The sequence below is a fragment of the Ranitomeya imitator genome, chromosome 4, assembly GCF_032444005.1.
Source record: "Ranitomeya imitator isolate aRanImi1 chromosome 4, aRanImi1.pri, whole genome shotgun sequence".
Taxonomy (NCBI): Eukaryota; Metazoa; Chordata; class Amphibia; order Anura; family Dendrobatidae; genus Ranitomeya; species Ranitomeya imitator.
In genome coordinates, this window is record NC_091285.1 from 248,747,407 (window position 1) to 248,761,640 (window position 14,234).

The 14,234-nt window shown below is 42.5% G+C and overlaps 1 protein-coding gene across 1 annotated transcript in view; it reads right to left on the minus strand.

Moving 5' to 3' along the window:
* Positions 1-268: 268 nt before the first annotated feature.
* Positions 269-14,234, minus strand: part of SLC38A4 (solute carrier family 38 member 4) — a 186,675-nt gene continuing 172,709 nt past the window's right edge. The window contains exons 14-16 of the mRNA XM_069764486.1: positions 6,830-6,974; positions 4,731-4,828; positions 269-2,007 (exon numbers count right to left, since the gene is read on the minus strand). Of these exons, the coding sequence (XP_069620587.1) occupies positions 1,906-2,007; positions 4,731-4,828; positions 6,830-6,974 (345 nt within the window). The 3' untranslated portion in view covers positions 269-1,905. The remainder of the gene's footprint in view (positions 2,008-4,730; positions 4,829-6,829; positions 6,975-14,234) is intronic.

Consider the following 14,234-nt stretch of genomic DNA (forward strand, 5'->3'; position numbering starts at 1 on the left):
AACGCGAATTTCTGGCAGATTTCTCAGGATTTTGTCAGGAAAAAATCCTGACGTGTGCACATACCCTAAGGGTGTAGTATACCATTCTGATCAGTTTGACCTAAAAATACCATAGTGTTTAAGAGTATGTGCACACGTCAGGTTTTTTTCCTGACAAAATCCTGAGAATTCTGCAAGAAATTCGCGTTTTTTTCAGCGCGGATTTCTCGCGGAATTTGCGCGTTTTTTGCGCTGATTTTTTGCGGTTTTTTTTGCTTTTTTTTTTTTTCCTGACTGTCAGTTTTGCTATTAAATCCGCAAAAAATCCGCAAAAAGAATGAGCATGTCCATTCTTTTTGCGGATTGCGTTTTTTTTGCGGAAAAAAACGCATACATCTGCACAAAAAATGCGGAATGCATTTTAAATGATAGGATGCATAATTTTAGCGTTTTTTATGCGGATTTATAGCGTTTTTATAGCGAAATTCCGCAAAAAAAACGCAAAAAATCCGGACGTGTGCACATACCCTAAAGGTGAACATTCACTATGCAAAAATACTAGCATTGGGATGAATTGTTTATTAATGAAGCATGACTAATTGTGTGCTCATTATTCTTATTTAAAGGAATATTCTCCAAAAAAACAAGTTATCCCATATGCACAGCTATCCTGAGATTGGGGCTCTGCAGTCCCACATTGAATGGAGTGGAGATGCTCTGAAGACCCTTCTTGAGTAGAGAGTCCTCCAATTCCATTCATTGTATACAGGGCTGCCAGAGAGAGCAAAGTCCTATACTCGGTCATTTCCGTAAGTCCCATTGATAGTGATTGGAGCAGAGGCAAAGAATGTACACCTCCATTCCATTCAAGATGGGTCTACATAGCTGCATTTTTAGGGTTACAGAACCAACATCTCTAGATCGTTGATGACCTATGTGGACTTCCAGCAATCAGCAATTTGTCCCTTATCTTTCGGTTAGAATTGGAGATAACTTGTCTTTTTCAATAACCCTTTAAGGTATAATGTCACACTTTGGAAATATTTTGCATTATACATGTCTGAAAAATATAAAGAACATGGTAGAGTATAGTATAGGAAAGGAGTGTCTCTTGAGTAATGGCGCCTGTCAAGGCTTAAGGAGTTTTTCCACTTTTGAAAAAATTGGTTCCCAACTCTTCTACACATGTAAAATAACACAAACAGCTGGTGCTCTCGCGCCCAGGGTCGTGTGCTCTCTTCTGTTGCTCCGATTTTGTGTATTGATTGCAGCAGTGATGTCAACACTACAGTGCACATCAACACTGCAGCCAATCACTGAGCGCAGTGGCTCTGCTGATGCAGGCTGGCATGAGACACGGAGCCCTGTGATTGGCTGCAGTGGGGATGTGCGCTTACGACATGACGCCACCTCTGCAGCCAATACACCAAGACTGGAGCAGCGGCAGAGAGCTAGTGTTGGACCCAGAGAGCCTGAGCGAGCTGTGCTTGTTATATTACATGTATAAAAGCATTTGGGAAACAGTTTTGTCAAAGAGGAAAACTCCTTAGATACTCCTCCTGTCAGTAAAGTTTTGATTTACCGGATTATCTACTATGGAAAGGAGCCTAAAGGTTCTACAATCAAGAAACTGTACAAAATCCATTACACTAATTTCCAAAAGTCCATACATTCTAAATAACACAGTATGAATGCAGTTATGGCCCATTCAGTCCAGTCAGAGAACACCTACTCGATTTTAAGATTTCCAATATCAACACTTGTATGAGATAACGCATAAATAATAAAGCCTAGTAAAAAAGTTCTATATTCCATATGTTGGTACCAGCAACAGTCTTTGGATTGATCAAGCTTTTTGTCTTCCAGGCATCCACACTGGCATCCGGCTAACCGCTGACATAGAGCATCCCTCGAGCCTTCCAAGGGTTAATGGTGCTTGGAGGAGGGTGGGTTGTTGATCCAGTCAGATATAATAAGCGACATGCTGCCGATCATGAATATAAAACCGACCACAAGAAAAACAAAAGCCTGTGGGGTTAAATACATACATGTCACAATTCATTTAAAATCATCATTTACCATAGGCTTTTCCTGTTCAGGTATAAACTGCTATGCTTGGCTGTAGAATATTCTGGTACTATAGAGAAACATATACAGAACTATACGTATTAATATAGAATAGCCAAATGGTGCAATCCTTGGCTGTAAAATATTCTTGCAGTATATTGATAAGGTACAGTAACATATACAGTACTATAAGTAATAATATAGTATAGCCATATAGTGCTATCCTTGGCTGTAAAATATTCTGGCACTATATTAATAAGGTACAGTAACATATATAGAACTATAAGTAATAATATACAATAGCCATATAGTGCTATCCTTGGCTGTAGAATATTTTAGTATCATATTAATGAAGCACAATAATATACACAGAACTATCAGAATATATATGGACTTCACATATAATAACATTGTTGAACCCCAGCGCCCTCTATTATGTAGATTCACATGAACACAAAACATTTTCTCCAAGTTCCAGGAGTAATGACTAATTCCTGGTAGGCCGTCTGTACATTCCTTGGGTGTGCATCACAATATGAACAAGTTTGAACACTGTAACTGGCATGAGAAAAGTCTGGTAAGACATTGTACATTTGTGCAGATGTTATGAAATCGGAAGTCATATCACTGGAAAGAACAAGTTTATCAGCCAATGTTTATTGTGTGCCATAATTTTGTTGGAAAGGAACCATGTGGTGAGGGTACAGGGAGATATCACTATCTACTCTAGGGGCACCATATGGTTAGGATACAGGGATACATCACTATCTACTCTGGGGGCACCATGTGGTGAGTGTACAGGGAGACATCACTATCTACTCTAGGGGCACCATGTGGTTAGGATACAGAGATACATCACTATCTACTCTGGGGGCACCATGTGGTGAGGGTACAGGGAGACATCACTATCTACTCTAGGGGCACCATGTGGTTAGGATATAGGGATACATCACTATCTACTCTGAGGGAAATGTGATGAGGATACATGAGACATCACTATCTACTCTAGGAGCACCATGTGGTGAGGATACAAGGATACATCACTATCTAATCTAGGGGAACCATGTGGTGAGGGTACAGAGAGACATCACTATCTTCTCTATGGGCATCATGTGGTGAGGGAACAGGGAGACATCACTATCTACTCTGGGGGCACCATGTGGTGAGGGAACAGGGAGACATCACTATATACTCTGGGGGCACCATGTAGTGAGTGTACAGGGAGATATTACTATCTACTCTAGGGGCACCATGTGGTGAGGGTACAGAGAAACATCACTATCTACTCTAGGGGCATCATGTGGTGAGGTAACAGGGAGACATCACTATCTACTCTGGGGGCACCATGTAGTGAGTGTACAGGGAGATATTACTATCTGCTCTAGGGGCACCATGTGGTGAGGGTACAGGGAGACATCACTTTCTACTCTGGGGGCACCATGTGGTGAGGGAAAAGGGAGACATCACTATCTACTCTGGAGGCACCATGTGGTGAGTGTGCAGGGATACATCACTATCTACTCTGGAGGCACCATGTGGTGAGGGTACAGGGAGACATCACTATATACTCTGGGGGCACCATGTAGTGAGTGTACAGGGAGATATTACTATCTACTCTAGGGGCACCATGTGGTGAGGGTACAGAGAAACATCACTATCTACTCTGGGAGCACCATGTGGTGAGGGTACAGGGAGATATCGCTATCTACTCTGGAGGCACCATGTAGTGAGTGTACAGGGAGATATTACTATCTACTCTAGGGGCACCATGTGGTGAGGGTACAGGGAGACATCACTTTCTACTCTAGGGGCACCATGTGGTTAGGATACAGGGATAAATCACTATCTACTCTGGGAGCACCATGTGGTGAGTGTGCAGGGATACATTACTATCTACTCTAGGGCCACCATGTGGTGAGGGTACAGGGAGACATCACTATCTACTCTAGGGGCACCATGTGGTGAGGGTACAGGGAGACATCACTATCTTCTCCAGGGGCACCATATGGTGAGGGTACAGGGAGACATCACTATCTTCTCTAGGGCCACCATGTGGTGAGTGTACAGGGAGACATCACTATCTTCTCCAGGGGCACCATGTGGTCAGGATACAGGGAGACATCACTATCTACTCTAGGGCCACCATGTGGTGATGGTACAGGGAGACATCATTCTATCTAATGTAGGGGCACCTTGTTCCATGCAAATTAATCAAGTAGAAGATTTATACAAACAATATATCATGTGACAAAGAGTAAAGCTTGTATGATACACTTAAAGATGTCACTTTAGTCTGTGCAGATGCAGGAGATGCCCCCAGACCTTGTGCCTGAAGGGGTCTTACGGGCCATCTTTCACATAAAAAAAAACACTAATATTAGTGTGTCCCATAGTATGTTGAGGGTTCTGCTACGATTTTACATCAAGTGTCAATCACCATTCTGGACACACTTATCGCTATTATTTACAAACTACCAGAATGATTTCCATTGAAAAACCATAGATCTGAATCGCAATAAATGTTCAGACTTTTTTCACTTTGTAAGTAATAATGCTCCCTCTACTGTTCATAAAGAAGTGTTACAACCTGCAGTCTATGATTATGTGATGTCTGTATAATAACTGGATATAATACTACCAATACTTCAATATTAAGGATTGATGAACTGATCTATTAGTCTTACCCCAATTTTTTGTGGCGATCGAAAAGGTTCTTTCTTCACTATTCGTAAATAAAAAGCGGCAGGTAGAATGAAGATCAACAAGGTTGCTGCTGACGCACCTATGGCAAAGAAAATAAATAGTTCTGCATTCATTGGTTTATTGCACTAGTTGATAATTAATCATGGCTGACTTTACTGATAAAATAAACAGGATACTGTAACATTTTATTTTGAATTAATGACTTAGGTTTAGAAGATATTCTTTAGTTTATTGGCCTTTCAATATACTCTTAAAAGGTTAGTTTCCATATAGTCCTTTTGCCACGTAATAAAACAGCAATATTAACAGATTTTGTTTTCAGTCCACGAGTTTTTAAGGGGTGTTCCCATAATAACAGATTATACCCTACTCATAGGATCAGGACTATTTGATGACTGCTGGGACCCTCAGTGATCCCGAGAATGGGGCTCGAGCTCAGAGAATGGAGTTCTGCAGAGCCCCATCTGAATGGAGTGGAGAACGAGCATGTGCACTTGTACTCCACTTGTTGTCTAAAGAACTGCCTGAGAAAACCGAGTACAGCACTTGGCTTTTTATGGCAGTCCCATAGATAATGAATGGAGCTGACGTTGAGCATGCGCACCTCCACTTCATTATAAATAGTGCTGAAAAGTCCCATACACTGGGGTCTCAACAGTCAGACCACTAGTGATCTGTAAGTTATCCGCTTTACTATGGGAAGGGGATAGATTGTTATTTGAAAAACAGTTCTTCACGTTATATCTTTGAATTTTTAATTCCTCTGATTATAACAGGTTCCATTAATCTGTCATTTTGTACTACCCTTGCACTATTAAGCTCTACATGTTTTACTCAGCACTACTCAGAGTACCCCCCATATATCTTGAGAACATGGCTGTGTCTCACACCGCTGGGGATAGAGAGGTGGTTGTGTATAAAATCCTCACCCAATTCATTTGTATAGGATTTCCGAAAGTTGCCGAGTAAACATCTATAATGTAATAATGCAAAGAAAAAAACACAAAAATTGAGCTTAACTTAAGTTGGTACACATGCAGCACATAAACGCATGTTCACATTGGTCACAGAACATATAAAACCTACAAGAGAAAAAATGAGGAAAAAGAAAAACCCTGCTGTAAATAAGTAAAAAGCAAAAAGTGCATCTAAATAACACAGAGTTTTCAGTAATACTGTTTTTGATTAAAAATAGCATAAAAGCCATCCCATCATGACAAAGTAACTCTGATCGGACCAGTCCTACACTGTCTAATATTAAAAACCTTACTGTGTGTCAATGTTGCCCTCACTGTGACTAAGGGCAGACAACAGGACTGGGCCCAACCAGTAGAACACCAGCCTGGGGGAGCTTTATATACAATCTCCAGCTCAGAAAAGGGAGGCTACTCTCCGGCTTGCATAGAATGCAATAATACAAAGAAAAAACACAAAAATTGAGCTGAACTTAAGTTGGTACACATGCAGCACATAAACTCTGTGTTATTTAGATACATTTTTTGCTTTTTACTTATTTACAGCAGGGTTTTTGCTCATTTTTTCTCTTGTAGGTTTTAAATGTTTTGTGCCAATGTGAACATGCGTTTATGTGCTGCATGTACACCAACTTAAGTTAAGCTAATTTTTTTGTGTGTTTTTTCTTTCTATTATTGCATTCTGTGCAAGCTGGGGAGTGGCCTCCCTTTTCTGAGCTGGAGATTGTATATCAAGCTCCCCCAGACCAGTGGTCTACTGGTTGGGCCCAGTCCTGTTGTCTGTCCTTAGTCACAGTGAGATCAACATTGACACATGGTAAGGTTTTTAATATTAGACAGTGTAGGACCGTCCCGATCAGGGCACCTTGACGATGGTGGGATGGCTTTTATGCTATTTTTGATCAAAAACAGTATTACTAAAAACTCTGTGTTATTTAGATGAACTTTTTGCTTTTTACTTATTTACAGCAGGGTTTTTGCTCATTTGTTTCTCCTGTAGGTTTTAAACATCTGTCATGTCCCTTCAATGCATAAAATGTTAGTCCTATACTTTACGAAAATTCATAGCAGAAAACATGTAAACTATTACACATGCAATAACTAACCTATGAATCCAAAGATATCCTTAATAGTAGGCACAAAAATAACCAGAGTATTGTTAAAGGCAAGGAGAACAAATGCTATCAGGAAGTGCCGTAGTAAGCTGAATGGTCTTCCAGGAAACAGCAGTGTGGTTAATGAAGTACGGACCTGAAAAACAAAGAGGAATTGTTTAATGGCAGTCTCACATGTGAATCATGGCTGAATTAGAAGAAATCACATTTAAAAAAATCCATAGACTAATAGGGAAGGAGAAGAGGGGGGAAAAAGGGTGTTAATAGAATTTAAAATTAAGCTTTATTACTAATTACTGCTAAAAAAAACCATAGAATTGAATACATTCATTTGGCTGTATATAAGATAACAGCAATAGAGATTGTAATCATTAAGGGCCCTTAGAAAAAAAACGGCATACTGACGAAATGCGCGTCAGGGACACATGTCCTGATCTAATCCTAGGTGTATTGAGATAGGGTTCCCAATATTGAGACAGTGGAGTCAATGTGAATCGGTACAATAATGTGGCTAAGGTCATGACAGACTGAGTCTGTTTGAGACAGCACACTACCTATAACCCACATCAGCACGGCTATTTACTTAATTAGACCGTGCCTGCAGCGATCAGCTGTTGTATCCTTACGTGATTGCTCACGCTGGCCGCACATGTACTGATGAGGCTTGCGTGGTGGTGTAACAGCCTCGATGTCTATCTGAGCAGCATTGATAGCAATGTATGTGCAATGAGTCTGACCAACTTACAGTCTGCCTATAATAGCACACTTTTCACAATCCATGCCGACACGGCTCTCTACTTAGTGGGACCATGCCTGCAACGATCAGCTGTTGCACTCATGTGTAATTGCTCATGCTGACCACATATACATTGATGTTGCTTAGGAGATGGATTAACAACTGTAATGTTCACTTGAGCGGTGCTATTAACAATGTACCAATGTACTGCATATATTCATAGTGATCTGGTGCGCTTGTGCAGCGCCCTAGAGTCCTGGTCGTTGCAGTAATGTTATTCTTCCACCAGGGGGAGTGATGTTACGTCTGAAAACTAAATATAAATTTCACCGCACTCTCACAGGGAATGTGATGCTAAAATATTAACAAATTTATTCAATGTGTTCAGGGAGCATAACAGAATATTTCAAAAAAGCGATAAGAGACGTTTCGGCTCCACCAGAGCCTTCATCATACTCGCTTGTTTAGAGAGTTTTAGAGGGTATAGGGAGAGTAGGGATAAGGATCCCGGTGATGCTAAGTTTGCGTAATGCCAAGGGGTATCTGCGCAATGTTGGGACAACTTTTAATCTGGGTAGAGGAAGGAGGTAGCGGCGCTCCCGTGCTTAGCTTTTTTGAAATATTATGGAATTATAAGGAATTATGTTGCAGTGAGTGAGCAATGAAGTCATAGCAAAAGGAGAGGAATATAAGAGGGAGACCAGCTAGAAGCAGGCTGCCTCCTTCTGAAGCGCACTACCGGTAGCCAGAACACCGAGGGAGTAAGGATCTCTATGCCGTTACTTCAGAGACTGGCAGGACAGTTGATTCCACGTCGGCTGCCCAACCATATACCCAGAAGGCAGGGTGGCAACTTGTGGGGGCCGGGGCGTCTCTAGGGTCCCTATAAAAAGCCTCAGGCCATCAGTCATACGGCTTTGTCCTATCCATCAGGGGGACAGAGAGAAGAGACTTAACATCTGAAATAGTTGTGAGGACCTTACCGAGTTGCTCAGCAGGCAGGGACTACAACGCCCAGGCGCTAGAGGAAGGCTATTGAATTCCACCTGGATAAGGGGACTCTAGATTTGCCTTCAGACTGGCTGGACTCTGCCTACCCCGTGGTCCCTACCCTGGACTGTGGAAGCTGAAGCCTTCAGTAAAGGTAAAGAGACTGCAACCTTGTGTCCTTATATCAACCACCATCCACCATTTACACTCTGGGAAGCCCTGGGGACATACTTCACCTGTGGGAAGGTATACCATCTAGCTGCCAAAACATCGCCCCAGCGGACCCCTAAGCAGCGTCGGTCACCCTGACTGAATACCACAGGTGGCTTCACGAACATTATCCCTTTAAAGTCCTTTCCCCCAACTACATCATCGGACCTCCCGAGGGCCACGGGCCGGGTCAGCCACCGTGACATCCCCAATGAGAACCGAAGGACCCGGTACCAAGTACCCCATAGCCCTACTGGCGGGGCGCTCCACTAGCCCATATGTACTGGGTACTATCCATCTGCTGGATTTATCCACGGCATGCATTTTGATCCTATAGCAGTGTAGCTGCGCTATTGTAAATTATTCTATATACCCTACATCAGCCCTGCATCAACCAGACATGACTTATTTGGTCTAATCAGTTATGACATGAAAATGTATAATGGCTGGGATTGTATATGGGATACAGAATACATATGCATCTCACAGTATATGGTACCCACTTAATTTGGGATAAATAGATATACCATATATGACATGAGATTCTTACTATTTGTTAACCCTATATCATTTATATGGAAGTATAATAGCCTGACTTAATTTTTTTTTAGCATTAATTAGAAATAAAGGTTAGCACTTAAATTATATTCACACCTCCCCCCTTCCCTTTCCCTATTAGTCTACAGTCTTAATGGTGGTGTACACCCATGTGAATAAAGGTCCAATGAGACCTAAGTTTATTATTACATAAATAATTCCATGTTGGCATACAATGGCCATGTGCTGCCCATGTAATCCTGACATTGCACTGCGCCAGTAGGAACAGAGTGCAGGCTGTGTTATCATCCAGGAGAAGCCACTTGACTGGTGAGTTTACTCCATACCCCCATGAAAAATACAGGTGCTATATGGTGTGTAAATCTAGCCTTAGCCGGATATCTTATGGACCAGTCCAATGATCTGTCTGTCAGTGACTGCCTTTGTATAATACTGTACGCAGTAAGGGAAATAAACACAAGGACAGTGCTCTGCACAGTGCTATTCAAGGAAGGTCATTGAAGGACTGGTGTGGTGGCTTGTCTCTTCAGATGTAAATAACCATAACAATATCAATTACAGAACATGTCCTATTGTCTTCCAAATGATAATATTAGCTTTAATGGACTAAATTGACCCTGGTGCTGTTGTTGGTGGAGTATTTCAGCATCTGTAGCCCTACTTTGAATTTTGCCAAAGGCCACAATTTGTCTAAAACCGGCCTGTTTGCCATGAAGTGAGAGGGAGGGAACAGCATAACATTTCAGTGATGAGCCTTTCAGGGCTGGATAGTCCTGCAGGATACTGGATCACTTTCAAGGTTTGGGACACAATTATGTGGAACTGCCAAAATTCAATTACCTAATGTATCTTGATTGAACAGAAGCTTCAAATATTAAAGAGGTTATCCACTACTTTGTCATTGATGACATATCCTTAGGATAGGTTATCAATGTCTGATCGGTCGGTGTCCAACACCTGGCACCCCGACGATCGTCTATTCCTATCAGCGGCAGCCACCGGCTGGAGATGCTCAATTACGGAGCTACTCCATCTTCTGATAGTGTCCACGGCTGGATACTGCACATCCACATCCTACTCAAGTCAATAGGAGTAGGATCCACAGCCACTATCAGAAGACAGAACAGCTCCACAGTTGAGCATTTCTAGCCGGTGGCCGCTGACACTGGTGCCAGGAGTCGAACCCTGACCGATTGAACATTGATAACCTTTCCTAAGGATAGGTCATCAATGATAAAGTAGTGGAGAACCTCTTTAATTATGTAGAAAGCAATGTTCCCTGGAAGCTAAGCAAGTTGGAGGTCAAGGAGACTGAGTACAGATATACCTGTCTGCTAAGTGTGGTATTTTTTTTAACACTGTCATTTCTATTGCACATATCTTGAGAGAACAATGATAGAAAGGTTTGTAAAAAATAAAAAAATAAAAAAGTCAAAGGAAAACCACATCACCAACCACCAAGGTAATAAATATGGAGTATAAATATGAATATGGCCAATGGAGCCATCTAAAATAGGACAGTGTGTTAAAGTCATTTTGTATGTACATCTGTGTGTAAAATAGCAACAGCATATTCTCCAAAATATTTCCCAAGCACACGTAACATTCTTATCCAAATCTACACAATGAATGGACTAGATGACCTGAGCAAGATGTGCTGTAGTAGCTGAGGAAGTGGGTGAGAGTTCACAATCGGCGTGTGATAGATTAAATGCCTCTGAACAAAATGTTATGGGTGCGGACAGGAAGATGTTGTTACCTGCAAACTCTAATTAATTTCCACTGTATTATTACGAGAAACTGCTGTATGTGTAGCGTGCTATTTATTCATGGAACTAAAGATACCTGTTTGTAATGGAAATCCTGAAATTGCAAGTGCATTTGGCAAACTTGCTCCTATGTGTAATACATAGTCGTGATGAAAATCTTAACGAACTTTCAGGGTTTGTCACCACACGCTGCGTCTTTGCTCTTTGAAAAAACAGTTTAAACGCAGTGTTTTATAATACCAGCATAGTGAATGAGATTTCTGAGTTGCTTAATTTTTCTTAGCAGATTTGAACCATCAGAGTTTTTTTTTTAAAATCTGCAGCATGATAGTTTTTTTCAGCATTTTTCACCCATACAAATGAATGGGAAAAAACGCAAGTCGGAAAGCATCAAAAACAAAAATGTGGCAAAAAATGTGTGTATTTTACCTGGCATTTTTAATGCCAATAGAGTTGAGCGACCTTGACCTTTTTAGAGTCGAGCCGGGTTTTGCGAAACCCGACTATGTCCAAAGTCGGGTCGAGTGAAATCGGCCGATTATGACGTAAAGTCGGGATCGACCGAAACACGAAACCCAATGCAAGTCAATGGGGCAGCATAGTCGGCAGTGAGTGGGGGCCAGGAAAACACCTAGAGTGGCCATTTTAATGTCAAAACCATCCATTCTTCTTAATGAAGCTTGTCAAGCGTAATTTACCTTATAATAATTGGAAGGCATTTGAAATTGGGGGTCATTTGGCTAAAGTTGTGGGGGGTAGGGCTGGTTCAAGTAATTAGTGGGCCCAGGAAATCTGGACCACGTCACGGCAGTGGAGCAGGGAGAGGTAAGTATTTCAACTTTGCAAGTGCTGTGAACCTGAGCAAGCAGGGGGGGCCCACTCGTTGGCATTGGCACTGGCACAGGGCCCCTCAAAGTACAGCGGTGTGTTTGCACGGCGGGGGCGCCTCCCACCGGCAGCAACACTTTTGCGTACTATGAGAGGCCCTGTGCCAGTGACGTCGCCAACTAGTATTCCTCCCCCCACCTGATGAAGGAACCTGCACTTTCATCTGCACCTTCCTCTTTGTCCCCGTGTAAGGTGGTATGGTATGCGGGAAGAGCAACCTGACTTTCAGCAGGGTCACAATGTTGTTGTGTAGCGTGCACGGGGAATGTTGCGTTATGGGTCAATGTACCAGCAGACTCATCTATCACTGGCTGGGCAATGGGCACGATGAAGTGGAAACACAGATATAGGCCCAAAGAAGAAAGTGGGCTAAATGCAGTTCAAAATTGGTAACACAGGAATAACCAGGGGGCATTGCAGTGGAGGACAACTGGAATGAGAGGCTGACACAGAGAGTAGGGCCAAATCAGTAAGTAGTCGAAATGCAGTTCAAAATTGGCAACCGTAGTAAACAGGCGGCACAGCTTTGTTCAGTGGAGGAGAACAGCAAGGAGTGGCAGACACCGATAGTAGGCCCCAAACCAACTAGTACGCCAAATGCAGTTGTTCCATTTAACCACAATTTAATGAGAGCCTGAAGATAGAAGCTCAGGAAAGGCAACCTGGGGAACACCTTGGAGTGTAACACACCCTCTCGCTACACCCCATACCCAATTTGAAGGCCTAATGCAGCGTAGTTTCCAACAACTACTAAACGAGAGCCGGAAGATCGAAGCTCAGGAAAGGCAACCTGGGGAACACCTTGGAGTGTAACAAACCCTCTCTCTACACCCCATACCCAATTTGTAGGCCTAATGCAGCGTAGTTTCCGACAACTACTAAACGAGAGCATGAAGATCGAAGCTCAGGAAAGGCAACCTGGGGAACACCTTGGAGTGTAACACACCCTCTCTCTACACCCCATACCCAATTTGTAGGCCTAATGCAGCGTAGTTTCCGACAACTACTAAACGAGAGCCGGAATATCGAAGCTCAGGAAAGGCAACCTGGGGAACACCTTGGAGTGTAACACACCCTCTCTCTACGCCCCATACCCAATTTGTAGGCCTAATGCAGCGTAGTTTCCGACAACTACTAAACGAGAGCCGGAATATCGAAGCTCAGGAAAGGCAACCTGGGGAACACCTTGGAGTGTAACACACCCTCTCTCTACACCCCATACCCAATTTGAAGGCCTAATGCAGAGTAGTTTCCAAGAACTACTAAACGAGAGCCGGAAGATCGAAGCTCAGGAAAGGCAACCTGGGGAACACCTTGGAGTGTAACACAACGTCTCTCTACACGACGGAAGGGCTGATTCTTAGGAAGGAAGGCTGTTGGAAATAAGCATTGCGCGTCCGAGGGTGATTATATTCTTATTAGGTATATACTCACCCTCGGACGCGCCCTGCTTCTTTATTTGGAATGAATGTTTATTTGCAATGTGGTGTTGACTTTCTCTATTATTTTGGTAATTAATGATTTTATTATTTTCATTATTTTGCATCTTCTCGGCAATAATATAAAGAAGACGCGACAGGACAACACTCGGTGGATGCCATATGTGTGTTTTCAATTTAAAAAAACTTTCAGTTAACTACTTGCAGGAGAAAGTAATTGTAGCTGGTGGCCATTTTTAGTACTGTACCAGATTTTAGTTGTGTGTTTGTTTTTAATGTTAAAATGTCTGCATTTGATATCTCACCAGTATTTTCTTTTTTATAAGCAAAATACTTATTTTTATATTTTCTGATGTTGGTTCCAGGGGTACACGGCCAGCAGTGCCCTGGTCAGTGTAGTAGTAGTTGAAAGAATGGACCGCAGACAGGCATCGAAGGCCTAAAATAATAACACATGGCTGTAGGCAATTTTAAATTGGTTCCAGGGGTACACGGACAGCAGTGGTGTGGTCAGTGGAGGCCTAGTGGAAGGAGTGACCGCAGACAGGCATCGAAGGCCTAAAATAATAACACATGGCTGTAGGCAATTTTAAATTGGTTCCAGGGGTACACGGACAGCAGTGGTGTGGTCAGTGGAGGCCTAGTGGAAGGAGTGACCGCAGACAGGCATCGAAGGCCTAAAATAATAACACATGGCTGTAGGCAATTTTAAATTGGTTCCAGGGGTACACGGACAGCAGTGGTGTGGTCAGTGGAGGCCTAGTGGAAGGAGTGACCGCAGACAGGCATCGAAGGCCTAAAATAAT